The sequence below is a fragment of the Nicotiana attenuata genome, chromosome 7, assembly GCF_001879085.1.
Source record: "Nicotiana attenuata strain UT chromosome 7, NIATTr2, whole genome shotgun sequence".
Classification (NCBI taxonomy): Eukaryota; Viridiplantae; Streptophyta; class Magnoliopsida; order Solanales; family Solanaceae; genus Nicotiana; species Nicotiana attenuata.
In genome coordinates, this window is record NC_031995.1 from 368,548 (window position 1) to 395,094 (window position 26,547).

Genomic DNA, 26,547 nt, shown 5'->3' on the forward strand with positions numbered 1-26,547 from the left:
AGTACTAGATAGTAGACGTAGTTAAGTTGGGGGGGGGGGGGTGGTGGTATTATAGATTTCGAACCAATACAAGGACAAATTATTTACTGAAGTATTCTCTTGTACGTAGTACTTTTCTAGAGAAATTTGAGACCTTGATCACATAATTCCTTACTGCTTGAGTGCATTACATTTGCAGGTCAGCACTTCACGTCTGTTTTGCCAAGAGTGCTAAATTGTTTGTCGACTAACTTTGTATCATTCCAAAGCCAAGATTGCTACATAAGAGCAGGTAGAGTGTTATTAATTGCTTCAAAGCTTTGACATGTACAATTCTTCGTTCTTAGATGTATTTACTTCCCTTGTGCCCTTCTGCAGAAGCAGTATCATTATATCTCTGAACTTTGCTTAGAACAAGTCTCAATTTCAATACTGAAGCAATGGCTCTAACTAGTGTTTTGGCTGTGGAAATTTATACCAGGAATGGTTTTAGGTCATTGTGGCTTTGTCTGCTTGAACCTGTTTTTCTTCTTTTGATAGTCGTAAGAGTTGCCAACTGGCAACTTAGCTGAGTTGCTCCTATTTCCAATAAACTACCTTTGTTTCAGCTGATCAATAACTTCTGCAGCTTCTGTTCTCGTTGAGGAATTTGGCAGTAGAGAAGAATACGGACATCTTTTTGTCAGCATCTTTGAAAGATTTTCCAAGTCAACATCAATTATGGCTCTTACTTCCTCATATATATGTGATCAAGAGCCTGATCTGGTTGAGGCCTTTGCTAATTTCACATCTATTTTTGTCCGCTGCTCTCCAAAGGTTTTTGTTACCTCTTTCCTATGTTTGTATAGATATGATAACAAAATTAATGAAACAATCATATTTGTTCAAGTTTTAAACATATATAGAAAAAGTGCTTACATCAGGAACATAATGAAACCAGACATGCTCTTTGAGAAATCTAGGTTTAATTAAAAAGTTAGTTCTCACATATATTAATTAAACACTGATTTTGATTATGGAACTTGAAATATGAGAAAAGTATTCCTTCGGGTTAAAAGATCCAATTTACCTGCATGTTTTTGTTACATGTTAATATCTGTTGATTTAACATTTTAGTGTTTTAGTTTTTAATTCTTATATCACCCTTTTACTTTTATTAATGGGTAAAGAGCCAAAAGTGTCCCTCGACTATGCAAAATGGAATAAGTTTGCCCTCTGTTAAGTGTCTCGTTCCGACCCTGTCTTACCAAAGTGACTCGTTTTTGCCTTTATGGGCTTACTGCAGCAGCTAAAAAACAAACTTAGACTTCAGTTGCAAAGTGCAAGGGAAATTTGACCCATTTTCTCCTTTGCCCATGATCTTTTTCAAACAAGTCATTTAACCTTAACTGTAGGTCCGTTGCTTGTTTTGTGCTTCGTGTTTCTCGCCTCCCAAAAATATCTTCCTTTCTCATCATTGCTTACATTTATTTTTGTTCTATGTCCTACAGTACCTCAATTACTCTTTCCTCAAACCTATGAAAGACACTCTAAAAAGTACTCCACTTTGACATTCCTCCAATTTCCAGTTTCTAACACCTTGTAAAAGCAAATTTCCACTTCCCAACTTCCTCCCCTGATTGTTGCCTCCTTTCCCAGGTCATTCATCTCCTTTCTTCCCACCATCGCATTAATGTCTTGGTCGCAGCAAACAGAAACAATTTCCCAAGACTCCTTCTAATTCAGACTCTTTCTGGCTTTGAGAACAACCTCCCCACGTGATTAAAGCTTCCTACTGGACCCTTCTAGGTAGTTCCAGGTAACTCCAGTTTGCTTATCAATATAGATTAAACATTTGGACCATTTCCCACTTATTTGACCTGGTACATGCAGTTTCATATTCAAGACATTGCATAATTCTGTTTACTGGGGTTTCATTTTCTTCAATCTCGAGTTGTGCACTTCATGCATATGCTCCAGTTCGTTTTCCTCTTCATCTGCCCCTTTCTTTCTCGTCAATTGATCGTGCTTCCTGTTATATTGAGGGAACACAACTACCATTGTTCTTGCCGGAATTGTTCCCCCTGATGCTTCAACCTCATATTCGCCATCGATATAGGTGTCAAAAGTTGCTGGATAATTCAGGGGAGGAGCCTGGACCTTTGATATCAAACAGTGTTATTAAAAGCAATCTCGCTGTTCTGTACAGCTATTCTGCAAATAAGAGCAACGGATCCTCGCTGTTTCGTACAGTAAAGGCTCAAAGCACTCCGAGTGAAAAGCGGTCACTTTTAAATTTTGACTTAAAAGCTGAATAAAGGAGAAAAACAAGGATAAAACTGGGCCTTAAGTGAAGAAGCAAAGTGCACACGTCAAATTGAACCGCACTTGATTATATCCGTGTCTTCTCTTCTACTAGGGTATTCCCAATCTAGGTATAACGTTTGCCAAGTTAGTACGTCTTTGTAGGTGGAACATTGTACCCTTTCTCTCCATGCCCCATGTCACCTCCTTCACCTGATGGATATTTAGTAGGATTATCAGCCATTTAGGAATCTAGGCAGCTTTTACGGTGCAGTTGTGTTATCCATTTGACAGATATAATTCCTGTAGATGTTGGCAAACCAGCGTGTTCCAACTCCTTTGCTAGTCTTCAGTCCCAATTATTTTTCCTGGAATCTGCAGGATCTTGTATTATGTCTAGTTATGATTGCAATGCTAATGTCTTGGGTTTTTATGAAAGTCCTTTTTCCTTCTTCCACTTGTTTACCCAGCTGTGCTGCTTCCTTACTATGGCAAACCAAAGTAAACTTTATTTGTCCAAATTGATCGAACACAAGACGTAATAGCTTAGAGAAGACCACAAATTTTGATTAAACCTAATGATTACTAGCTATTTGAAAGACTCTTCGTCTATCTTATCTGTTTTTCTTCTCTTCCTATTCATGTCAATATGGCAGCAATATTTGTGGTCTTTCCATTATTGTTTACCTGCATGCAGGTGCTTATTTCAAAAAAATTAAAAATAGAAAGATGAGAGAGCACGAACTTTGTTATTTTGTTTTCGTAATTGGAGAAACAACTTGTGACTTTGACACCTTCTTTCTGGATGTGCTCAGGAAGTGTTAGTAGTTTCTGGCTCCATCCTCGAATTGTCATTTCAAAAGGCAGCTATATGTTGCACTGCTATGCATCGTGGCGCAGCACTAGCAGCAATGTCTTTTATGTCATGTAAGTCCGGAAAACGAGTTGAAGCCCCCCCCCCCCCACCCACCCATCAAATATCCTGCTTTAACTTTGTCTCACAATTTATTAACTTTTTGCATTTTGTGGCACCCAATTTTCTACATGCTATTGATGTTTGTTAGGATATCAAGAGAATATGTGCTTAGATTCATATATTTCTAGATTTGTTGTACTTGAATAAGGAAAAGTTTATAGAATATTCTATAGGATATCTTGGACAGTATTGTTAAAATCTATCACTTTGTCACTTAAAGCGATAAAGGGATGCGAAGCGAAGAATTATTGCTTCATGGGTAAAGCCATGTACTATACAGAAGTTTGCACCTCAAACAATGGTGCACAAAGTTACTCTAATGAGAACTTGCCGCTTCTTTGAATTTCAACTGAGGGTTGGATATCGCGATTATGGTATATTGGATGTTAAAATTAGTTATTTTATTACAATTTCATTTTAATTGTACTAAATCATGGATGTTTAATATTTTTTAGTTCTAGTAAATGGTGCGCTTCACTTCTTGCTTTTTTGCTTTAAGCCCCATGGACCTTGTTGTTTTTTTTTCACTTTTTGCTTTTAAAAACATTGATCTTGGGAAACCCTGGGCTTTGGTGTAGTAGTAAGAGCGCAGCTTGTGATGTGTGGGTTAGGCACATCTCATTGGTTCGAAACCTGCCGCAGATAAATGTCCGGTTTATAAGCGGACAGGTTAGAGGACGGGCTATTATCCATTGAGTTTCGAACCGTGCGTCACTGACCCTCGAGGACTTTTACCTTAAGTAAACAGTGATATTCGAATATTTTTATTTAATTATAGAGTTTTAACTTACCTTATTAGCGTAGAATCTATTTTCACAAATTAGCTTTCACTACCAATAGGCGATCAGTGTATGTTGCCGCCGCCTGGCTAATATGTTCTTTTCTTTTTTACTCATCTCTTCAGCAATACTCATAGCGACCGTTCCTGCTTATTTTGGTTTATCTTATTATTGTAATATAATATCAAGGGGTGGCCCTTCCTCAAGGTAGATGAACCTTTTTCTGACAAAGTAATAATTTTGTTAATATTGTCAATACATCTCAGTATAAAAATGTCAAAAAAAGTAGAGAACTTAACAATAAACTTTAAAAAATGAAAAAGCAAATAATATAAAATGCTCCCGGGCACTTTTCCCGAGAACTTTCTCTTTCCTACTTCTTAGGATTGTAGAACTACCTTTTCAGGTGTCTCCCTACCGGAATTCCTTCCTTTCGTTCTGAAACCCAGTTTTCACCCACTGTGATTACTGATTAAACCATCTTCTCTTTCACTACTTAGACAAGCTGCTACTATAGATCTCATGGAGGTTTACTTCAATGTGGGTTTTAAGTCTTTTGACATCACCAGGTGAGCTTCCAACAAAGACGTATGGTATGACTGGGTGGAAAGAAGCTGCAATATGATGAGACGCTCAACATTAAGCAGAAAGATTATGGAATGGATCTGCAACATCCTTAAAGAGGCCTCGAAAGATTAGAGGAATATGGTTAGGGGATGGAAAACCAAGGAGCACCTAACAGAATATTTCTGCACTAGGAAGGACAACAATGGTGGAAGATATATGAGTATTTTGTCTCTTCTGGGAGATGAGAGGTCGGTTATAATAATTCCTGAATTAGCTTTAAATGCGGGGTGGAGTGACATAGCCTTTAAGATAAAAAGGTTCATTAAATGCTATTCACAACAGAGCATTGCAGAGCCTCCCAGAACTACTGATGAGAACTACTCCTATGCCAAAGCATTGCGAGAGAGTAAATGGCAGTCAAACTTTCTCGGAGAATTAGCTATCACTACAGTCAAAGGAGATATTGTTATCTCGGAGCTAGCTGGCATGAAGGATACTGGTCTGCTAAAAAGGTGCATAATGAATTTCCTTGTCTCAACCCCCTTGAGTAACCAAAAAATCTACTAGGCCTGTCATTCACAAATATCAAGCATATGACTGTAGATATGCAAAATCGTATCCATTTCTCCTCTGTCCTCGAAGCTCATACTCAGCATAATGAAGTCCAGGAATCCCAGTTGATATGATCCTATGCTTTCTTAACATCTAGCTTGCACAACAAACCCAGTTCTCCTACCTTCCTTCTAAACACTTCCTTATTCCACACACTTATCTCCCCTTTCAACAATTTCAATATCTTGGTGAGGAGCTATTTATACTTGCTCATAACCGGATAACCATTCCACCATCCCGTCATCTCTCTCCAAAGTATGTTGCTCTCAAACACATGATCTCGAATCCGAAGGGTGTTTTCGTAGGTCTTCCTCTGCTTCCATCCAACAAAATAGGAAAATGGTCCGCACTCAATCTGGGCAAAGGGATTTATAATACATTTGGAACCATCTCCTCCCATGTAGTAGATAACAAAAATCTGTCAAGTCTAGTTCTTGATGTTGAATCCTCTGCTTTGACCCATATCGACACATGTTAATCTTTTTCTCCTTAAGTTTTCTGATATTAGAATAGACCCCTTGCTGCAAAGCATGTGAGAAAAACATACTTTTCTCGATGCTTTGAGAATCCAAACTGGTAGGTGTGGAAAACTAGTGTCCTCTCTTTTTTAGTAGTCGTGTAAGAAGAATTTCATTGAGAATAAATCGCTTCTCATCTCTTTCCACTTCCAACTATCCCGCTTGGACTATATGATATTCTGCTTATAGAATGCTTCCATTAGGTTATAGAATGCCCATACCTCCAATCTTGTAGATTTCTCCTGAATTTGCAAATTCCACAAGGTTCCTCTATCTTGAAACATGTGAACTTGATAAAAGATTGTCGTGTCCATCTTACTTGAGATGCTGAAAGTGGTTGGAACAAAAATGCTTAGGCTGTCTGTCGTCACCCAGCCATCTATGCTTCTCTATCCAGCAATACCTTAAATCTTGAAACTTACCGATCCAAAAAAATACTTTAAATGTTGAAACTTGCTACATTAAATATGTCCAATACGATCTGCTATGAATGGGAACCGCAAGCCATAATGAAACATGGCAATAGCTTGATCAAATCCTTAAGCATAATCCAAATCTTGTGAAGTCCATTTAATAACCTTAATGAAGATTAGGGTAGAAGTCTAGTAGGTAGTCGAGTGTTTCTCTTTGTCTTACTTAGTTCGCTAGCATTAGTGTTAGTATGATATCCTTTTATTCATAGATTGTTATTACTACCTAGAGTTTAACTGTTTTCTTGGCTTCGGTCTTATTTTTGTCTTGTTGTTATTCCTGCTTATTGCCATTACTTTTTTCATCCGTTCTCCGGCCGAGGGTCTATTGGAAACAGCCTCTCTGCCCTTCCAGGGTAGGTGTAAGGTTGCGTACATCTTATCCTCCCCAGACTCCACTTGTGGTAAATTTCTGGGTTTTTTGTTGTTGTTGTTGTTGTTCTTACATGAAATATGTACTACTTGTGCAACTATAATTTGTTACGGCTGTTGAAGACCATTTTTAAGTCCTTGGTTTGTTCATGATATCGAAGTTCTCTTCTGATTCCGACCATTGTAAAGTACGGTTTACATCTGATGATGTGTTATTCAACTCTTAATGAGAAACTCTTAACTTGATATTGTGCTTCAGGTTTCCTGGAGACAGGCTTAAATGCTTTGGTTGAATCCCTTTCACATGGTTCTGAACTGGAAAGCATAGTTGGTATTTCTGATAGTTCAATTGATGCTATGGCAATACAAGTCATATCTCACAGTGGTGACGGCCTCGTGTCAAACCTAATGTATGCTTTACTTGGCGTTTCTGCGATGTCAAGGGTAAATTGAACCAGCTCATGTCTTTTCCTCGAGATACTATAGAAAGAAGTGCTAGCAATCAAGTTTGGTGCAGGTTGTTTTGTATCTAGAGCATTTATTTTGCAAGTATGTTGTGGACTGCTAGAGTCTTATCTTTGAATTAATCTGTAGCTGTCATATATGCAATTGAAACTTTATTAGTATTGAAACAATTTTGCTAGAATCGGATCCTTTCTTAATTCTTACTAGGAAATATTATCATGACGATCAAGTAGCTCAGTATTATTGGTGGAGCATTCCAAGCCATTTTGAAAGAAAAGCAGGAGTGATGAACAACTTTCCTTCGAATGCTACAGTAGGATGATTCTGGAGATCTTTATGGTCTTTTTTGCTGACGCTATTGTTTCCCTCAACAGGTTCACAAGTCTGCAACCCTTTTGCAGCAATTGGCTGCTATGTGCAGTTTAAGTGAAAGAACCACCTGGAAGGCTCATCTTTGCTGGGATTCCTTACATGGATGGCTCCATTCTGCAGTCAGTCCCCTCTCTCTCTCTCTCTCTCTCTCTCTCTCTCTCTCTCTCTCTCTCTCTCTCTCTCTCTCTCTCTCTCTCTCTCTCTCCCTCTCTCTCTCCCTCTCCCCCCCCCCCCCCCTCCCCCCCTCTTTCTCTCGAAGTGCCTTCTTATTTATTTTGTCAAAACTGATCCTGCTGTTAATCACTCAATAAATTGTTTCTTCTACAATAATTGAGACATTGATCTTCTGCACACTTCCTTGAAGGAAGGAAGCTTGTTATTCTGGCAGCACTTATATGAGCTAATGAAATGGTCCACTTATGTTACTTTTATAATTTATGCATATTTTACATGTTAGCTTTATTCTGTGTGCCAGTCTGTCACTTAAAATTGATCCTGCTGTTCATGCACTCAATAAATTGCTTTTCTTCTACAATATTTGAGACATTGATCTTCAGTAAACTTCCTTGAAGGAAGCAACAACAACAACAAACCCAGTATAATCCCACGAGTGGGGTCTGGGGAAGGTAGTGTGTACGCAGACCTTACCCCTACCTTGAGGGTAGAGAGGTTGTTTCCGGCAGACCCCGGCTCAAAGGAAAGAAAAAAAAAAGCAGTAACAACCAGCAATACCAACAGCAAACTAATAAGAAAACAAGCAGTAACAACAAGATAATAAGGGAACAAGCAGTATCAACAGCAAGATAATAAGAAAACAAGCAGTAATAAAGATTGTCAATAACCGAATACAAGGCTAACTACTAATACTACCGGTATGGAGAAGACACACAGTCGACTACCTACTAACCTTCTACCCTAATTCTCGACCTCCAAACCTTCAAGGGTCATGTCCTTCGTGAGCTGGAGCAACGCCAAGTCTTGCCTAATTACCTCTCCTCAGTACTTCTTTGGCCTACTTCTACCTCTCTTCAGACCAACCAAGGCCAACCTCTCACACCTCCTCACTCCAGCATCTATGCTTCTCCTCTTCACATGCCCAAACCATCTTGAAGGAAGTTTGTTATTCTGGAAGCACTTATATAAGGTAATGAAATGGTCAGCTTTTGTTAATTCTATAATTTATGTTTTTTTTTTTTTGAGATGGCAACATGTGTGTAGTAATATATAACAGTACATAGGTTGTACTGAAACCATATGTACAAGAGAACAAAAGGAAACACTAACTGATCTACAATCCTAGCAGTATTTTAAAACTTCTAGGATTGATACAGTATCTTCTGGCCAACTTCTGTTTACACCAAAAATAAAAAAGAACACAATTCAGTTTGATCTTCTGCACTGAATTGCTACTGTCTTCAAATCACCTAGAGTTCCTCTCCTTCCAGATTGTCCACCGTATACATGCAAGGACAGTCCTCCATCTATCTCTGTTTCCAGCTCCAGTTCCAGCTTCATACCAACTAGTAAGCACTTCAGTAATTTTAGAGGGCATTGTCCGGGAGATACCTCTGAGATTAATAAATATCTTCCATAGTTGATCTGTAATCGTGCAGTGTAAAAATAGATGGCTAACTGTCTCAGCTTTTTCCCACATAGAAAGCACCTAGAGCACAGTGGGATCCCTCTCTTTATGAGATTATTCTGGGTCAGAACTGCCTCCTTTGCTAGTCACCAAGTGAACAAGATACCTTATAAGGTATCTTGACTTTCCAGATATGCTTCCATGGCTAATTAGTAATCTGTAGATTAGTGTGATTAAGAATCTTGTATGCAACATTTACCTTATAGATGCCTCTGTTGTGGCCCTTCCACCATAGTGAATCCATTCCATTCTGAAGGCCTTTGAAGACTTCCAGTTGCTTGTACAACTCAGTCAATCTAGTCAGTTCCCAATCTTTCAGCATTCTTCTTCTAAGTATCAGATCCCAACCTTGAGGAGTCCACATTTCAGCTATTGTCTTTTGTTGGTGTTGAGTTAAGCCATACATATCAGGGAAAGAGTTCCATCAAACTTCCAGATCCCAACCAGTTATCCTTCCAGAAGGAGGTTTTGGTGCCATTTTTCACTTTGATGTAGGATTGGCTCTTCGTTGTAGGCCAAAGTGTTCTAATAGATCTCCATAAGCTGACCCCATATGTTGTGTTGACTTCTTTGATACCCGATTGTTTTCTTCTCCGTATTTAGCTTTAATGACGTTACTCCAGAAGGTTTGAGGTTCTTGAGAGAATCTCCATAACAACTTCATCTTAAGGGTCTTGCTTTGATTCTTCAAATTTCTGATGCCTAGCCCACCTTTGTCTTTGCCAATAATGAAAGATTTCCATTTCACTAAATGGAACACCCTTTTTTCTTTGTTTCCTTGCCCAAAAAAAATCTTCTGAGTCTATCCGGTCTCTGAATGACACTTCAGGGATGGGAAAAAGTGACATCATATATGTAGGAAGTGAGTCAAGTATTGAATTGATCAAAATCAGTCTTCCTCCCATAGATAGATATTGTGCTTTCCATATGGTTAACTTCTTCTTACATTTTTCAATGACTGTGTTCCGTATCACCTTGGACTTGGAATTAGCACCTAGAGGCATGCCAAGATAGATAGCAGGAAAGGATCCTACTACACCTCCCAGTATTAGTGACAGTTGCTCCATCTCAAGTACTACATTAATTGGAAAAAGGTGACTCTTTTTCCAATTGATGTGGAGTCCTGAGATACCTTCAAACAAAACCTGGATAATCCTCAAATATCTCAACTCCTCCTCTTTTGCATCACAAAAAATTAGGGTGTCATCAGCATATTGAAGATGTGTAATCTCCAGGTTGTTGTTTCCAATTCTTGCTACCTCAAAGCCTTGAATTCATCCATTGATTTTTCCAGTTTTGGCCATATTGTTCAGACCTTCCATAACGATTATGGTATTTTACATATTAGCTTTATTCTGTATGCTGTCTGTCACTTATTTTAACTTCATTAGTAGGTTAATTCTTTTTCCTTCTCCAGATATATTGTATTATTTCCAGCTACTACAGTAAGTTCGGAGAATTGCATTGAGATATTCGTTTTTGAAAAGTTGTATCAAGACATTCTTTTGTGTGATCATAATCGTTTTCCAGGTACAGGGTTTACCAGCTGAGTACCTAAAGCAGGGGGAAGTAGAGTCTTTGGTTCCTCTTTGGATGAAGGCACTTGCTGCTGCTGCTTCAGACTATATTGAGAGCAGACATAATGTTGGGGGAACAAGTGATTATGGGCATATGCAAGGTAAAGGGGGGAGAATTCTGAAGCGTTTAGTCAGAGAATTTGCTGATGGACATCGCAATTCACCAAATTTTACTTGAAAGTTGAGCAATTGCCTCAATGATATTGAAACTGCGGCACCGTCGTTCTATATAAGTTGAGTTTTGTCCTGGAATGCAGCCATCTTCCTTCTCGACGAGCCTCAAGTCCTTGGAAAATTTATGCATTCTTTGTACCAATGTACAGTATCCCCAATTTTGTACTATAGATATTAATTCTGTAATATACAACATATCAACAAGGCACTGATGGCCCATTTATGGTAATTGGTAAGCAGGGTAAAAGAATCATAAAAAGAGAGATAAAATGGAGGATAACAATTAGTATTCCACAAATTTTACTTTCCAAAGTCAACTATTTGGTTTTAAGACTTTCTTATCTAATATCTGAATTTGCACTAAAGGATCCACCTTTTTAAGGGTGTATTGGTGGGAGCAGAAGAGTAAAGGCTGGCTTAGGGTAAAATTTTGTCCAGTTTAATTTTACTGTCTAGAACAATTGGTATGGATTAAGAAATCTTTTTTTCTTGGTTATAATTCATAATCTAGCCATCAGGTGTTAATACTGTATATGCCAATGTACTGGAGAGCTAATGATTTCTGCATCTGTAAAAATTTTGCTGTGAGTTCATTTTTTACTTGTTCAATTTTTATTAAATCAGTCTCCAGAAAGCCAATGAATGTGAAGATAATCCGCTACGCAAAAGTTAACAATGTAGAGAGTTTATGATTTTTCCGACTGTTAGCAATTTGACAAAAGAAAATGAACTGCAACCAACAATTTATCGGCCCTGTAACATTTTGGTTTGTCAGTACATAATTAGATAAGGGAAGCTTTGAAGCTGGTCGTTCTACAAGTGGTGGCAAAATGGATTAGTTATACCTCCATATTATCTAATTAAAAAACGGGTTGGATAATGAAATTTTTAAAAATGAGAAAAATATTGATAGGGTTCCTCAAGTTTGAGAGAATATAAATTCTCCCAAAAAGTGATCATATTCAAGAAACCATGAACATCCATATTATCCGTCAGTCAATCCATTTTTCTATCCGTATTCAATATAAGTAAGATCAGATATTTTATTTGTTTTTACATTATTTTCGACTCACCCATATCCAACCCAATCCGACCGTTTGTCACCCCTAAAGGTCTACTATACTGCGTTAGCTGTAGGACTACAGTGTTTGATTAAAATACAGATAGTAGTATTAAATGATATAATAAATACTACGTTTATCTTAAAAAGGGTTAGAAAAGATTGAACTTTGATTTCTAAAAAGTTCACATGAACAATTCTGAGGAAAAAAAAATTTAGGCAGAGAAAAAGGTTCATTTAATATAAATGTGGGCGGTGCCTAGTGAACTACCAAAGTCACATCTGAACTTGCTACTATTTTTCCGTACAACACGCATATAAAGATATGTAATTCTAGACAAGCAGTTTTGTGTTTGTCTAATTACTTGGCTTGATATGGCCATCGAAGTTTCGAACTGTTATTAATTGTCCCACCCCACTCCTACCAATTAATCGAAATTCTTGACCTTAGTATATCTAGAATTCATATTTCTAAAAGAATCATCTCTTTTTAGGGTTATGCAGTTGATCAGGTGGCAGCCAGAATCACATGCACCAGACAGGAAACCAAAACATTATTTACACTAGAAAAACAATCACACTATCTCAAACTATCAACTGCCAGCAGCTAGTGCAGAAGTGTCCAAATCTTGCCTCACAGTCCAGCGTAGTTTGTCGTAAACTACAAAAAACAATTTATAAGATTATCATTAGTTGCCTCAATTAAAAAAAAAATGAAAGAGAAATGAACACTCTAACGCAGTGCTTTCGTCAACATACTATAATCCCCTTCCAAATCAGGCTACTAGCTCTACCTCTAACATATTTGTTGTTCCCCTCCCCAACCCAACCCAGCGCCTTGCTGCCTTCTGTTGGACTACGAGTGGAATTAAGCATACATAAAATAAGTGGGATGTAAAGACGCTCTTGAATATTCTCCATAAAGGCGAAGAAATAACCACCATTGTCATGTCGGTCTCTAAAAATCAATGCCACGCTCTCCTAGTCCAAGTTGATACCTTGGGGCAGCATTGCAGTTGTCTCCAGGATTGTCTCACCATCCTCATCAACTGCAAATTTGCTCCAACCTGGGCCTCGAGCAGATAATAATTTAGCCCGATCAAGACCACCTCCTCGGAAGCCTGTTATTTTCGATGAGACCATGGGCATCACCAGCACTGAAGATGCATGAAGCGAGTTTTCCCCGAAGCCTAGTGATACTGAACATGCAGCCTGCAGGAAGTATACCCTTTAGATTTGTAAGCATGAAATCTCCTTCGTGGAATAGGGAATACAAACAAACACAGAACCTTTGCCTTGACAATCATATTAGCAGTTTTCATCAGCATAACTCGTCCAAATGATCTTATATCCTTAATTTGGGAGTCTTCAGATTGCATGAACAGCCTGGCATGTGCACATTTACCAATAAAAAAAGGCAGCAATTAGGAAATAAAGGTCAGATTGCAAAGCACTTTTAACCATTAGGAATTATAGACAAGATAAAAGCAACGTCTGCCTAATAAGGTCGAGACTACATACCTCTCCTCATCCTGTGACAAATTTGAAGTTGTTGAAACTAAAGAACCATCCTTCACTTCACCTCCTGCAGATATTACTGTTCAGTCTTTCATGCCCTAGGCACATTTTATTACCAAGAACCTGAGATCAAAAGTAGCAATACCTTTTGATTCATCTGGTGCTAGCAAAGAAATGCCCACAAACACAGAAATCATTCCAAGAATGAACATTGTTGTTCTTAAAGCATCAAATACCTGTGTAAATTCAAAATGAATTAGTTTTTAGTCTGCAAACTCACTTGAAAAGTTCAATGTTGAAACAATTGTCATAAGGCCCATTTCTTATAAATATGAGAAAGGTTTAGAAACCAAATGATTGTGTAATTAGAACTGTGGTCCTTTTTTTTTTTAACCAGAACTGTGGTCTTATTATAGGAGGAAATCTATTACACCGAAAAAGCAAAAGGTAAGATGTAGCAGCTAGATCAAGCGCAAAGGCAGAATACCAAGTAACGGCTTAGGCTACATGTGAGCATATGTCGCTAAAGCAACTTCTTAAAGAGTTAAGGTGTGGAGGAGATGCACCACGCAATTGATCTGTGACAATCAAGCTGCATACACATTGCTCTAAATCCAGTATTTCATGAGAGAACAAAGCATATAGAAGTACATTGTCATTCATTCGGCAAAAGTTTGAATCAAAGGTGCACTTCGACAGCTTTTATCAAACCGAGTGAACAATTAGCAGGTATTCTGACAAAATCACTCACGCCGCTCCAGAATTTAGTGTATTAGTGGCATATTAAGAGCATACAATGTGTACACTCCAACTTGAAAGAGAGTTACCAATCGAGAAATTATTAGTATGGCAAGAGCTCATTCGTTATAAATATGGGAAAGGTTTAGAGTCCTTATAACTGTGTAATCAAAAATAGGAATTATTTTTCTTTCCTTTTAGGATTACTTGCAAAAACTATTTAAACCCCAACATACTTGAGAAAACAATCAAGCAATTTATTCTCAGCATCTATCTTTTTCTCATTCTTTACATTCATTTTAGAGAGGGAAAAAGTGAGGAGATGCACATGCCCTTCCGTACACACTGGAGAAAGAGCAAACCTGGTATTCCTGAAAGTACACAAATCCTGTACAAATGGAGAAAAAAGTCCAAGCGATTTGAAACATAGGGACAATAAGTATTGCATCAAAGAACGAAAGTCCTTCATTTAACCTTGCCATCTGCGACAATAATAAATTCGAGAACAGAATAAGTTAAAGAACACATGTTCAAGTATTCTATATTATAACAATTGAATGACAATGCAACGAACAAGTCCATCATTCTATTACCCAAAATCCAGCTGTACTAAGAAACAACAGGAGCATGGAATACGTGAACCAGCTGTGCAATGAATAACCACTTGACATGGACAATCTTAACATGTTTGAACTGCAAAATAGAAGTAACCAGGATCAAATGTATAAGATCCAGTTCTTCCATCAGAAGGCAAAGAACCATGTATGCCACTTACAGAGACTTTGCAAACAATACTGAACATGATCCAACAGCACCTGAAACAACTGCATATGAAAATGGAAGCAGCATGCGCCAACAGGGCTTATTTTCATTCATCTGTACAGCAAGCAATAATTCTCCTCTCCTGCATGATTAACATCAGATTTGCAAGAACTGCCAAGATAAGCATCCTCTTTTTCCAATATAGGTCTATAGAAAACATGACAAATCATGATTCCTTGTTTTTCAAATTTTAACATCATGCTCTGTACTGCTGAGATGTTTAGAAGGATATCCGATTCCTGGGAGCAGACTACTCCATGTTCCCTATTAATTTGTCTTCAAATTCTCAGTTGTCTCAAATAATTCCAATTAACTAACAGAGAAGCCTTTTCCTCAAGGTGGAAATCAGGGCAAGCAAAGCATCGGATGAACTCCTCCTATTTGAACAAGCTACCAAAGGATGAATGCAGACCCAGGAGGAAGAAACTCAAATTATGAACTTTAAAAAGGAAATCCAGCAGTTGGCTAAGGCAGAAGAGGCCTCATGGAGACAAAAATCTAGGTATTTGTGGTTGAAGGACGGTGGCACACCAAATTCTTTCAGAAGATATTAACATTGACAAATCATTTGGGGGGGGGGGGTGGGGGGATTATTGAAGATAAAGAACTCATCAAGGAAGAAATTCTCAACTTCTATCAGAATCTTCATTCAGGATGATAGCTGGAGGCCTACAGCCACTTTTGAAGGGATGGGACGCCTAACAGTAGAAGAAAGGGAGGATCTAGAGACAGACTTTGCTGAGGAAGAAGTGCTAGTTGCTATCAACTCATGTACTCCTGATAAAGCTTGTGGACCTAATGGCTTTATAGTGGCCTTTTATCATAAGAATTGGGACACAGTCAAATATGAGGTGCTTGGAGCCCTCAATCCCTTTCATCACAACTGTCACATGGTAAAGTCATTCAATGCTTCATTCATTGCCCTCACTCCAAAAAGAAAGGGAGCCGGCACTCAGTGACTACATACCTATGACCTATCAGCCTTATTGTCAGTTTCTACCAAATCACAGATAAGGTGCTGGCTGAAAGACAAAAGGATAATTAGAAAACTGGTTTCAGGTTCAGGGTACCAAAATGATTGTATTAAAGGCAGGCAAATCATAGATGCTCATTGCTAATGAAGTCCTGAATTGGAAGCAGAAAAATGGGGAAGCAAGTCTCCTATTCAAGTTTGACATTGAAAAAGTTTTGACAAGCTAAATTGGGCATTCATAATCTCAATACTCAGGAAGATGGGCTCTGGGTAAAAGTGGATTAGATGGATAAGATACAACATGTATGGTCAAGTATTCTATCCTTATAAACAGAAGTCCAGTGGGTTTCTTTTTTCCTATGAGAGCAATCAAACAGGCGATCCTCTTTCATCTTTCCTCTTCATCCTTGATATGGAGGGGCTTAGCTGTATGCTAGAAAAGGCCAAGCAGATACTGTGGCCCGAGGGTTTCAGGATAGGAAATAGTTGTGTTAACTCTGTGTCTATCTCACATCTACTCTTGCAGATGACACACTTTTTTTATATGGTGCTGAAAAAACCCAAGTTCTATACCTAAACCTCACCCTCATGATTTTAGAAGCAATGTCTGTTCTCCATATTAACATGCTGAAAAGTGTAATTTTACCCTCTTAATATGGTACCTGATCTAGTGGAGTTGGTTATCATGTGCTGCAATGTTGGTTGCTTTCCATCCACTTATTTGGACCTTCCTTTGAGTGCCAAACACAAGTCGACTTAAATATGGAATAGGGTTGTTGAAAATTTTGAGAAAAGACTTACTACATGGCAAAAACAGTATCTCTCATTAGGAGGAAGGATCGATAGTGTATCTCTTTTTTCCCTCCCTGCCAAAGTCTTAAAGCAGCTTGACAAAATTAGAAGTACTTTCTTATGGGAAAGCGACAGTTAAGCACAAAAATTATACCTGGGTGAAGGGGTCCAAAGTCACTCTCCCTAAAGCTTTTGGTGGCCTCAGTATCAAAGATCTTGCTATACATGGTAAGTGCATGCTTATGAAGTGGCACTGGAGGTTTAATCAAGGGTCTACGGGAGGAGGTAACTATGGCTAAACATCGCAGTAGCACTCACTGGCGTACCAAAACAACCAGACTAGCGCATGGAAGTGGACTGTGGAAGACCATTAATAACCTATGGGGGGAATTCCAGTAACACTCACTTTGAGGTTAGGGGATGGGAATCACATTAGATTTTGGTTAGACAAATGGAGGAGATTCCACACTGAAAGAAGCTTTCCAAACCTACTCAGCATAGCCAGATACCAAAACTCTTCTATTTCTCAGCACAGAACTCCTGGAACTTAACCTAAGGAAGAACTTACAAGAATAGGAAATAGAAGATCTCTCGACTTTGCATAAAAATCTGGAAAATTGCAACATTGATAATCAGGTTGGAGACAGTTTGAAATGGGGTTGCAGCAGTATTTACACAATCAACAGCAGTCTATGCACATTTGAGCTTTAATAAGATAATGGTCAATCTATGGCACTGGAAATTAGGTTGGAAAACCAAGCTCCCCCAAAGATATCATGCTTCATTTGGACTGCGCTAAAAGGGGCATGCCTCACTCAGGACAACCTCATCAGAGGAAATTTTCAGCTGGTCAATAGGATGGAACAGTCTGCCTCAATGGATGCCTTTAATGATATTTCACTCAGAAAAAAGGTCTTGTGTTACTTGGAAAATTTGTATCAGTCCAGAAATAAGCAGTTCGATTATCGAGAGCATTTTATTTCTGAAACCAGGGAGAACCTAGAGAGAAGGGAGAGTTTCTCTTTCTAAAAACTTCTGACCAAACAGCTCCTTCGCGTCCACTTTTACATTTACCAGTATACGTGCCTCTAAATGCAACGGTGACCCTGTAATTCCTGCTAATTTATACTCCCTCTGCCCATTTTATTGGTTCTGGTTTGATTGGTTATGAAATTTAAGAATGGAATTAAATGATATGTTGTGACGGAGAGCAATCTTTTCAGTAAAGATTATCAAAATGTAGAATATTAAACTTAGCCCCTGAAGGTATCAGCTAAGGTTCACTTTGTCTATTTAAACTAGTTTCCCGGGCACTTAACTCCATTGAACATATAAAACAACTAAGAGCAATCCCCTGTGAACCTGATTTATAAAAGTAGAAATACTCTCACTTAAGCAGATATTTGAGTATAATTATAGCCATGAAGAATAGGAACGGGTACATAGCAATTCTTATAGTAGTCACTTTAGTTGTGGCAGGTATAAGCATGCTTGGAGAACGAAGAACAAGTTGATGTGCAAGACGAAGGCGGGAGAGACAACACAAGGAGCAAATGGCACAGTTTATAGCCAACGGTTTTCATTTTCACCTGAAACTTACTTTGAAGGAATATATCCCAAGTCCATTACTTCTAGCAGGCTAAGTTTTTAGAAGTCAGAGTAATCTGACACATTACTTTAACAATATACTATTACTTGATACTAAAAGAATGTGCAGAAATTATTGACTGTACCATTGTGACTTACTTGTATATTGAATGATGTAAAGCAACGACTAAGACCAAAGTGAGACTGTAAAGAAGAAACGTAATGTTGCTGTACTTCTCAGCCAACTGCTCCGGCGTGTAAACTACAAACAAAGGAGGTTAATAGATTATAATCTGTTGGGAGCATGTAACAATATTTTGTTGTTCTTTTTCTTTTCTTTTCTTTTCTTTTTTTTTTTTTTTGGTTTTTCATAAGGTAATGAAGCATATAACAATCATACATTACTAGAAAGCGGAGCATATGCTTGTACATATGCAAAGTTTGAAATATGTTAAGAAGTTACTCCCTCAGTCCCATTTTATGTGACACACTTTCTTTCTAGTCTGTGTCAAAGAATGACATCTTTCTATTGTTGGAAAAAATTCTTAGCATCCCCATTTACTCTGAAGTGTCCCACATTGGCTGAGGAAATTGGCTCTTCATATGATTTTGAACAATCCTCGCCTCATAATCTAACTTTTCCGGTTGTGTTAAACCCGAAGATTTTCATGGCATGAGTAATTTATACTGGGAGCAACTCCCGTATACAAGTAGTATACCAACATTTAGAGAACCTAGAAAAGATATGATACTCTACAAATATGACACTGTGTGGAAGACACCCAATCTTCTGTACACTCATGATATAGGACAATTATAAACAACACATGGTAAAACAAAGATATAAGCAACAAAAACAACAATCTTCACCTTCCATCACATACCAGGTGACTGGTGGTTGCCAAAGGCTACAAGAAAGATGTTTCCAAGAACAATAAAGGCAGTAGCTACCAATACTCTGCAATGCGAAAGATATTTATCAGACTGTACCTTGTATAACAAGGATAATAATTACTATAAATCAACAATCAACTCTCGGAATTGCTGGTTGTTTAGACTCAGATCCTTATTGATTTTGATAGAAGAAGTTTAAATGTTAGCTTACTTGATTGTCACTGTTTTATTCAAAACAAAGTAGGCAAAGGCGATGTTTGAGACAAATTGTATAGATCCCAAAGCTGCTAGAAGTGACTGCCAAAAAGGAAATAACACGATGATCAAGGAAAAAAACAAAAATATACATCATCAAAGAAAGGTAAACATTGCTGCTAATGCACTGATACTGCGTAAAATCCAACAGATAATGTGTCCCGCAAAGAGATGAGCAGGAGAATAACTGCAGCAGTATCAATCTTTGATCCTTCTATTGTAATCAACCTAACCAGCAAAATGTTTGATGGGCTGGGAAGGTGACCAAATCAGGGATGGGAGCGAAAAATTAGCCTTGATGGTATACCCAATTCTTGTAGTCATTGGTACACCGAACAGGCTACATCCCTGTAGTCCAACTGGCTACATGCTGGTACCCAACCATTGGACTTCTCGTAAACCTGTCAATCAAATAAAAACTAAAGCCCTATTTCAGTTTAGACCAATTTCTTGTTATTTTTTTCTTTACTTTTTCTAAAAGTAGCAACATAAGTACTAAGTTCACTTATGTTGAATAACGACTAAGAAGCTAAGTTGTTCGGACACGGGCGCGGGTGTTTGACACGGGTGCAGGTCTAGAGGTCGGATCCTTCGACATGTAAAGCTAAGATTCGGGGATACGTTTCCTAGTACGGATAGGGGTTCGGGGATCCGGCTAAAAATAATTCAAAAAAATATTAAAATATCTTTAAGTTATGAGAAATTTTGTGGAATACTTATGTATAGCTTGTAAAGTGTGAGTTTCTTTTTTATTCTCAAGTTGTAGATAAGTAAAGGACTGATTTCATAGATAAAGTATGCTATTTTCTTCAAATTTACCCTAGTTTTGGTTCTGATTTCGGGAATCAGATTATATCTCGTCTCGAATTTTTCCTTCCGTCGTGGTCAAAGTACCCAAATTTATTTGACCAGATCCGGTATGGATCCCATACCTACACCCATACTAGTGTCGTGTCGACACGGGCTTGGCACCTAAACTGCCGTGTCAGAGCAACTTAGCTAAGAAGCTATCCATATTAAGATTTTACCATTATGCTACATCAACATAAATTAAGTTATGCATGATTTACTTCATAGATTAGTCAAAATACAAGCATATTGTATTGAATTGTGTGAACCACCTGATAAGTGTGATATTTTGCATAATATTTGTGGCAATTCCCCTATCAAGTATCAATTACACTTATTCTTTAGTCGTTTTCGATTAATTTTTGGATAAATCTCATGGTTGTGTGTTTTTTATGCATAGCAAGAAGATTAGATAAGAAGTGGTAATGGAAAAGCAAGATGGAAATAAAAGATGATGAATAGAAGAGAGAGGGAGAAAAAGAAGTCCAACTGAGACAACAGTTCCAAGTAATGTAGCGACTGCGGCACCTTAACTACCGACTGCCAAATTGAAGTGCTGAAATTGATTTGAGCTAGTGTTCAAACCACGATGGTATTTGCGACCGCAGCTCTCCTTTCTTTTTTCCTTTTTCTTTTTTACCATTATGACTGTGACCGCAACTCTTTAACCCCAAGCTTTAAATAGTCATCTTTTGATTCTTAAAATCTAAGCATCTTGATAGAGAACAACCCTTGGGATTCCTTTCAACGCAAAGCACACAACCTTAGGAGAGTTATCTGACTGAAAACTAAGATATATTGTTTTCCCTGAATCACATTCTTTTTATTCATATCCTTTCATGGATAGTTTTTATCTATATATGTATTGCATTGTTCTTGAATATGAATTATAACTAACCGTCCTAGCTAGGATTGTGATGAACCATAATGCTTTTGTTAATCTAATTTGATTCTTCCATTCTTGTTATTCTTGGATGAATGTTCATTTGTTCAATCTTGCTTTGTATTTTTTCTATTAGTCTAATTAACAAGTAGGGTGCCCATAATAGGTTGACTAGGACGTTGGGATGGGAACTCAAATCAGTTCATATTGAACAACGCCGGATTAACTAATTAATTGAGTTACTTAGGTTAATTTGTGACTGAGAGTCGGAAGATATCCTTCCATCCTGCGTATCCATAGAGTTAGGCTTATTACTAAAGCATTCTAACTAAACCTCATATGCTAAATGCAGTGTTGTCAAAGGTGAAAAGCTCTAACAAGCACTCTAGGTCTATTGGTGCTTTAAGCGCAAAGGCAACCAAAGTGTGGCCTTTAGTAAGAAAAGGCGCAATGAAGGGTTAAAATAAAAATATATATGTGATTCGACAAAAAAGGTAATAAATTCATTCGCTTAACAATTCATATACTTATTTTCCAATTATATTTGCTTTAGTAACGCTCTACTCAAGATACAGAAGGGGGGCCTTGGATTAACGGTAAAGTTGTCTCTGTGTGACCTATAGGTCATGGGTTCGAGCCGTGGAAGCAGTCATTATGATAGGATAGTTGTCTACATCACACCCCTTGGGTGAGGCCCTTCCCTGATCCTGTGTGAACGCGGGATACCTTGTGCACCGGGCTGCCCTTTCTACTCAAGATACAACTCATGGGCAATGTGGCGCATGGCTTATTGCCTTGCCTACACTGAAGCACGGCTTAAGCAAGGCAAAGCTTCCTTTACTGAGCTTCAAGGCTTAAGCACCTCTCGAATGAGCCTTTGACAACACTGGCTAAATGGAAAAAGGCTCTTCTATAATTGGCAGATTAGTGTGAGTAATTACGTGACCAAGGCTAGAAGATTGAAACCCACCACAATTAGGAAGAAAGGGAATTCATAACCCTAGGTTTCTATTCATTGGTTTCATCCTAAAGTGTTATTTTCAGTTGCATAATTGGTTGTTTCAGTAGATAAAATGAGTCTACTTAACGTTTTCATAATAAGTGATCATTTGAACCAACAAATATTCGTGATAAACCTATTATTTACTTTCTAATTGATCTTCATCAAAAACATTTACTTTCTAATGAACTAGTTTCTCATGGGAATGCTACTTGGACTCATAGTTCATTTAACTTGGCAACGACCACCTGCTAATTGTAAGGTTCTGTGGATATTATCACTACCTCATATAAAAGGTTAAACAATAAGAGAGGGAAAACTTCTATTTCTCACTCATGCAGCGGTGAGATTCAAGCCAAGTACCTATTCTAGTACCAATTGAATTGTTTGAACAACCTCCTAGAAAAAACTATCAATAAGAGGAAACTTTTCTATATTTTATATTCATCTTCAATAAAAAGCAAACTATGAAAATAAAATTAGGAGAAAGGCAAAGAATCTTTTTTATTTGTCTTATTTCTTTTAAACAAACAATTTCTAGTTAAGTACCATTTCAACCGTGGGAATCAGTTAGCAGAAATTCTGAAACAAAAAATAAAAACCAAGAAAAAGGAGGTTAAACTAAATCAAAAAACCTTTTCTTTTTAATAAGTAAATCAAAAATCATTTTTAGACAACATGAAATCATTTTCAATAGATAATACCTATGACGCTTGTTCACCAAATATAATGTTTGTCACACACCTCACAAGCTTGTTTCAACACCTTTTATTACAGTAAAATGAAAAGGCAAGTAAAGAAAATGAATGCAAAGAAGTGGATGTTGAGCAAGAACACTTAATTCTACTTTAATTCTATTTTCTCTCTAAATATAGCCCACTAAATATGAAGACAAATATAGCCCACTAAATATGAAGACAAATTAGAACTAGAACCAATAAGTACTGACCTGAGCAGCATATCCAAATGAAATGAAATTGAGACAATTTCCTATAGCAAAGAATACAATACCTGCTTCAAAGTTCACACCCATCAATACAGTAAAAGAAAGGATCAGATACTTGTAAAGGGACAAACTCGAAAGCATGCTTACCAACTCTCCATGTTTGGAAGTATATAATAGGCTTCATCGTAGCTTTTACATCTGTTCCCTCATTACCCAGCACAGAGTGCTTCTCCCTCTGAAATACTTATGATTCATTAGAGCTGCTAAGAAAATACAAGTTGAGCCTCCGGTAAGGAGGATAACAAGAAAAGAAAGAAAAGAACAAAAAATATCAAAATACTGCCAGAACAATAAATCATTACTCCAACCTCTCATAACATGCAGCGGATAAATATAAAATGCATATGATCTTAGAGGATTATACTAATTCCGACCATTGAACACATGGCAGTCAAATACTAGGAGGGATATGGTTAGAAATGAAGATAATCGGGGCAAGGTAGGTATGGTCTCCGCGGTGGACAAGATGCGCGAAACGAGATTGAGATGGTTTGGGCATGTGAAGAGGAGATGTCAAGATGCATACTTCCTCCATTTCAATTTATGTCACGTAGTTTGATTAGGCAAAAAGTTTAAGGAAAAAAAGACTTTTGAAACTTGTGGTCTTAAAAGCTTTGTTGGGTCATTAACATTTGTATAGCTATAATTTCTCATGGGTAAAATAGGTAAAATAAGTAAAGTTATTTCCAAATAAAAAAAATGTATCATTCTTTTTGGAACGAACTAATAAGGAAAGTATGTCACATAAATTGATACGGAGGGAGTAAGTTATGTAACACGTAGATAACGTTCCGTTGGCTAATAAACTCCTTATATCCCTCTGTGATATATTACAATGGCGGTTAAACAAAAGAAGCTTACTGGATAGCGGGGGAAAGACTACCTTGGACAGAATGACGAAAATAGGAAACAGTATATCACTTCGTATTGCTATCAATTGTTTGGTGGCAGAAAAGGAGAAGACTGGATATTTCTTGAATCCTTCATAATTAGCTAATGCTTGGTAACCAATAAAAGGCCTCTTCCAATTCCCATGGGATGGAACAATCACATGCGATAAGGTTGTTAATATGATATGCAGTGGCGGACCCAGGATTTTGTGCAAGCGGGTTCAGTCGGAGAAGTCCATAACTAACATAAGCAGGTTCAAAAATAATTTCTATACAAAATTTACCTTGCTTTAGCCATAATTTATACATATACACAGTATTATTTTTTGACGAAGCGGGTTCAGTTGAACCCACTTCTCACCACTTGGGTCCGCCCCTGATGATATGGACAAATTAATTGGCCACTCTCAGAACATCCTCCACCCCTAAGCCCCTAATTGTTTGCCTCAAGAATTATGATTTATTGTAAATAACTCTTGCAACCCACTTTTGGGTGATTATTGGGGAGCTCACTGAGCTCCCTGCCCTATGCCACTTAGGTACAGGTTCCGAACGCATGGGGGTCCACTCTTCTTACTTCCTGCTCGCACCTATCACCCTAAAAGTTAAAACCAAAACATTCTTGCTTCATATATGTGTAATTAATATTATCTAGTGAAAGACATTGATCAGCTTCAATCACGTCCTCCATCCAACCATATTGTAATCTCTAAAATCAAAAGTATTTGAGTCACTTCTTATGCAGCTATGTTATGACTTCGCATAACCAAAGTGTATCACAATTCCATTTGTAGCCCTACCGTATTGAGTCACTATTATCTGCTTTAATACTTACATTTGAGATTGTTGGATAGATTAGTAAGGCTAAAAGAACATGCTCTATCCATCTCTCTCTCATCAAAGTTTGTAGAGAAAAAAAAAATAACGCCTAAGCAGACAATGTCACATTAAATTCAAAGTTAATGCATCATGAATACTTCTTATTGCGCCCAATCAATGTTTGTGACTAAAAGAGAAACCCATATATAGACAGGTGCAATGGGAATGGAAGTGTACAAACAAACAAGTTATTTGTGTAAAGTCATTGGTCAACTCAAAATTACCATTGGGAATCCTATTTCCTTTCCTTAAGAAAAGAGTAAAAATAGAGAGAGAGAAAAGAAACAATAGGAAAAGTGGAAAAGGCTTAAGTTCAATGCCAACGTATTCCCTTTGAAGCAGCAAATCTTGCATTACATATTTAAGCATGAAATGAAAGACTTCTTTTACTTTCTTATCAACAAAAAAAGTCTTGCATATGATATAATAGGGAGGGCCCAATAATTATAATTTGTCGTGAACATGGACACCATACTTGACCAAAATTTCCTCTTTTCTAAGTTAAGCAATGACACATTTGGCTAAACTTTAAGACTACCTATACGACCATAAATTAAAAAATGGCAAAAGTAGAGCTGTGAAGGGAAAACTAAGCAAAGCACAGGGCAGGTAGTTGTGTAAAATAAAGGGTAGAAAGTACCTCATCATGACCTAATTTAAGGAGGTTGGTTCCAAAGTTAATGGCAATGCTACCAAACAAGTTGATAACCGCTCCAATTACCCACTCGCCCATGGATGGAAGAGATCAGGAAGACTTGTCCACAGTGAACTGAGTACCGCTTTTGCAAGTTTAGGAGCAGGAGCATCACCACGGAAGACAATCAGATCTTTGATGGTTGGGACTTGGAAGACTATAAATAGGCAGACACGTTATCAAAGAATTTACCAAAGGTCAAAGACCAAGCAGAAGTGATAAATAAATAAATAAAAAGAGAGAGAGAGAGATTATGAAGATCGACTGGAGATCATAATGTATAGTAATAATTTTTCGCGAAAATGATCTTCAAGTTTAGGAAAATGAAAGTGAGGGTAGGGAAAGGAGCTTGAGAAAGTTTACCTTGAATGGGGCCGGCAGGTTTAAACCTATGTATTGTCTGAAATTTGAAGGAAAGCCAGAAGCTAAGCGGATCTAACAATGAACTTCATTTTTTTTCTTCTTGCTGTAGTCAATATATACACATAAAGATATCAAATTTTTATCTTTCTCGGACTGCAGATTTAAATCCTGTGCGGAAGGGCGAAACCCTAACTTGAAATTGGAAGCTCAACGGCCAAATTTGATCAGGAATACTCAAAGATGATGGCTTTGAGTCTTTCGTTCTTCTTTCCTTTCTTGCGTTCCTGGCAAAGTATGAAAAGAAGTCCGTGTAATAAAGTATTATATACTCGATTGTTTTCAAAGATAATTATTTTCTGGAAAAAATACTCCTACTACAGAGTACTTATATGGCATTTCTCAAAATAGAGGCTGTGGTTGAGGGATCCATTTCCTCATAAAAGAATGGCGTGACAACTTATCAACCCTTTCAGGAATTGCCCTTCCTGTCGGTCGGTAAAGACTAGTCATTAGCGTATTGGTTTTCAATTTTTAATATGGAAAATGGGTTAAAATATA

At 37.6% G+C, this 26,547-nt stretch overlaps 2 protein-coding genes across 9 annotated transcripts in view; one reads left to right on the plus strand and one right to left on the minus strand.

The window, feature by feature from the left end:
* LOC109228462 (transportin MOS14) overlaps nucleotides 1–11,318 on the plus strand; it is a 63,992-nt gene extending 52,674 nt beyond the window's left edge. For 3 of the 4 annotated variants that reach the window (XM_019393551.1, XM_019393553.1, XM_019393552.1), the window contains exons 19-24: nucleotides 179–271; nucleotides 608–795; nucleotides 3,078–3,189; nucleotides 6,816–7,000; nucleotides 7,396–7,512; nucleotides 10,566–11,318. In XM_019393551.1, coding sequence (XP_019249096.1) covers nucleotides 179–271; nucleotides 608–795; nucleotides 3,078–3,189; nucleotides 6,816–7,000; nucleotides 7,396–7,512; nucleotides 10,566–10,790 — 920 coding nt within the window. In that variant the 3' untranslated portion in view covers nucleotides 10,791–11,318. Of the gene's footprint in view, nucleotides 1–178; nucleotides 272–607; nucleotides 796–3,077; nucleotides 3,190–6,815; nucleotides 7,074–7,395; nucleotides 7,513–10,565 lie in introns of those variants that run through there. The other variant, XR_002068384.1, reaches the window with a different exon arrangement.
* On the minus strand, nucleotides 12,110–26,434 carry LOC109228463 (probable magnesium transporter NIPA8). Of its 5 annotated transcripts, XM_019393555.1 has the most exons (16): nucleotides 26,183–26,434; nucleotides 25,990–26,092; nucleotides 25,573–25,783; nucleotides 23,251–23,338; nucleotides 23,107–23,171; nucleotides 19,382–19,467; nucleotides 19,161–19,234; nucleotides 18,436–18,538; nucleotides 14,878–15,006; nucleotides 14,696–14,795; nucleotides 14,465–14,584; nucleotides 13,510–13,600; nucleotides 13,368–13,431; nucleotides 13,136–13,232; nucleotides 12,845–13,058; nucleotides 12,110–12,507 (listed from the first exon to the last, which is right to left on the minus strand). In XM_019393555.1, exons 3-16 carry the CDS (start codon nucleotides 25,663–25,665, stop codon nucleotides 12,440–12,442), a joined length of 1,392 nt encoding a protein of 463 aa, XP_019249100.1. In that variant the 5' UTR covers nucleotides 25,666–25,783; nucleotides 25,990–26,092; nucleotides 26,183–26,434; the 3' UTR covers nucleotides 12,110–12,439. The 5 variants fall into 5 exon arrangements, with proteins under 5 accessions (XP_019249100.1, XP_019249101.1, XP_019249103.1 ...); XM_019393556.1 differs by having other exon boundaries at nucleotides 23,107–23,168; nucleotides 25,990–26,433; XM_019393557.1 differs by having other exon boundaries at nucleotides 12,130–12,507; nucleotides 12,788–13,058; nucleotides 25,990–26,433.

Bases quoted from the DNA above. Each gene is read 5' to 3' on its own strand.
- LOC109228463 (XM_019393555.1), bottom strand. From the start codon at position 25,665: ATGGGCGAGTGGGTAATTGGAGCGGTTATCAACTTGTTTGGTAGCATT. The intron at 19,468-23,106 runs GTCAGTACTTAT...CCTTTTTGGCAG, and splicing joins CATTTGGATATGCTGCTCAG to TCACTTCTAGCAGCTTTGGG. The intron at 14,796-14,877 runs GTAAGTGGCATA...TCTATTTTGCAG, and splicing joins GTATTGTTTGCAAAGTCTCT to TTCAAACATGTTAAGATTGT.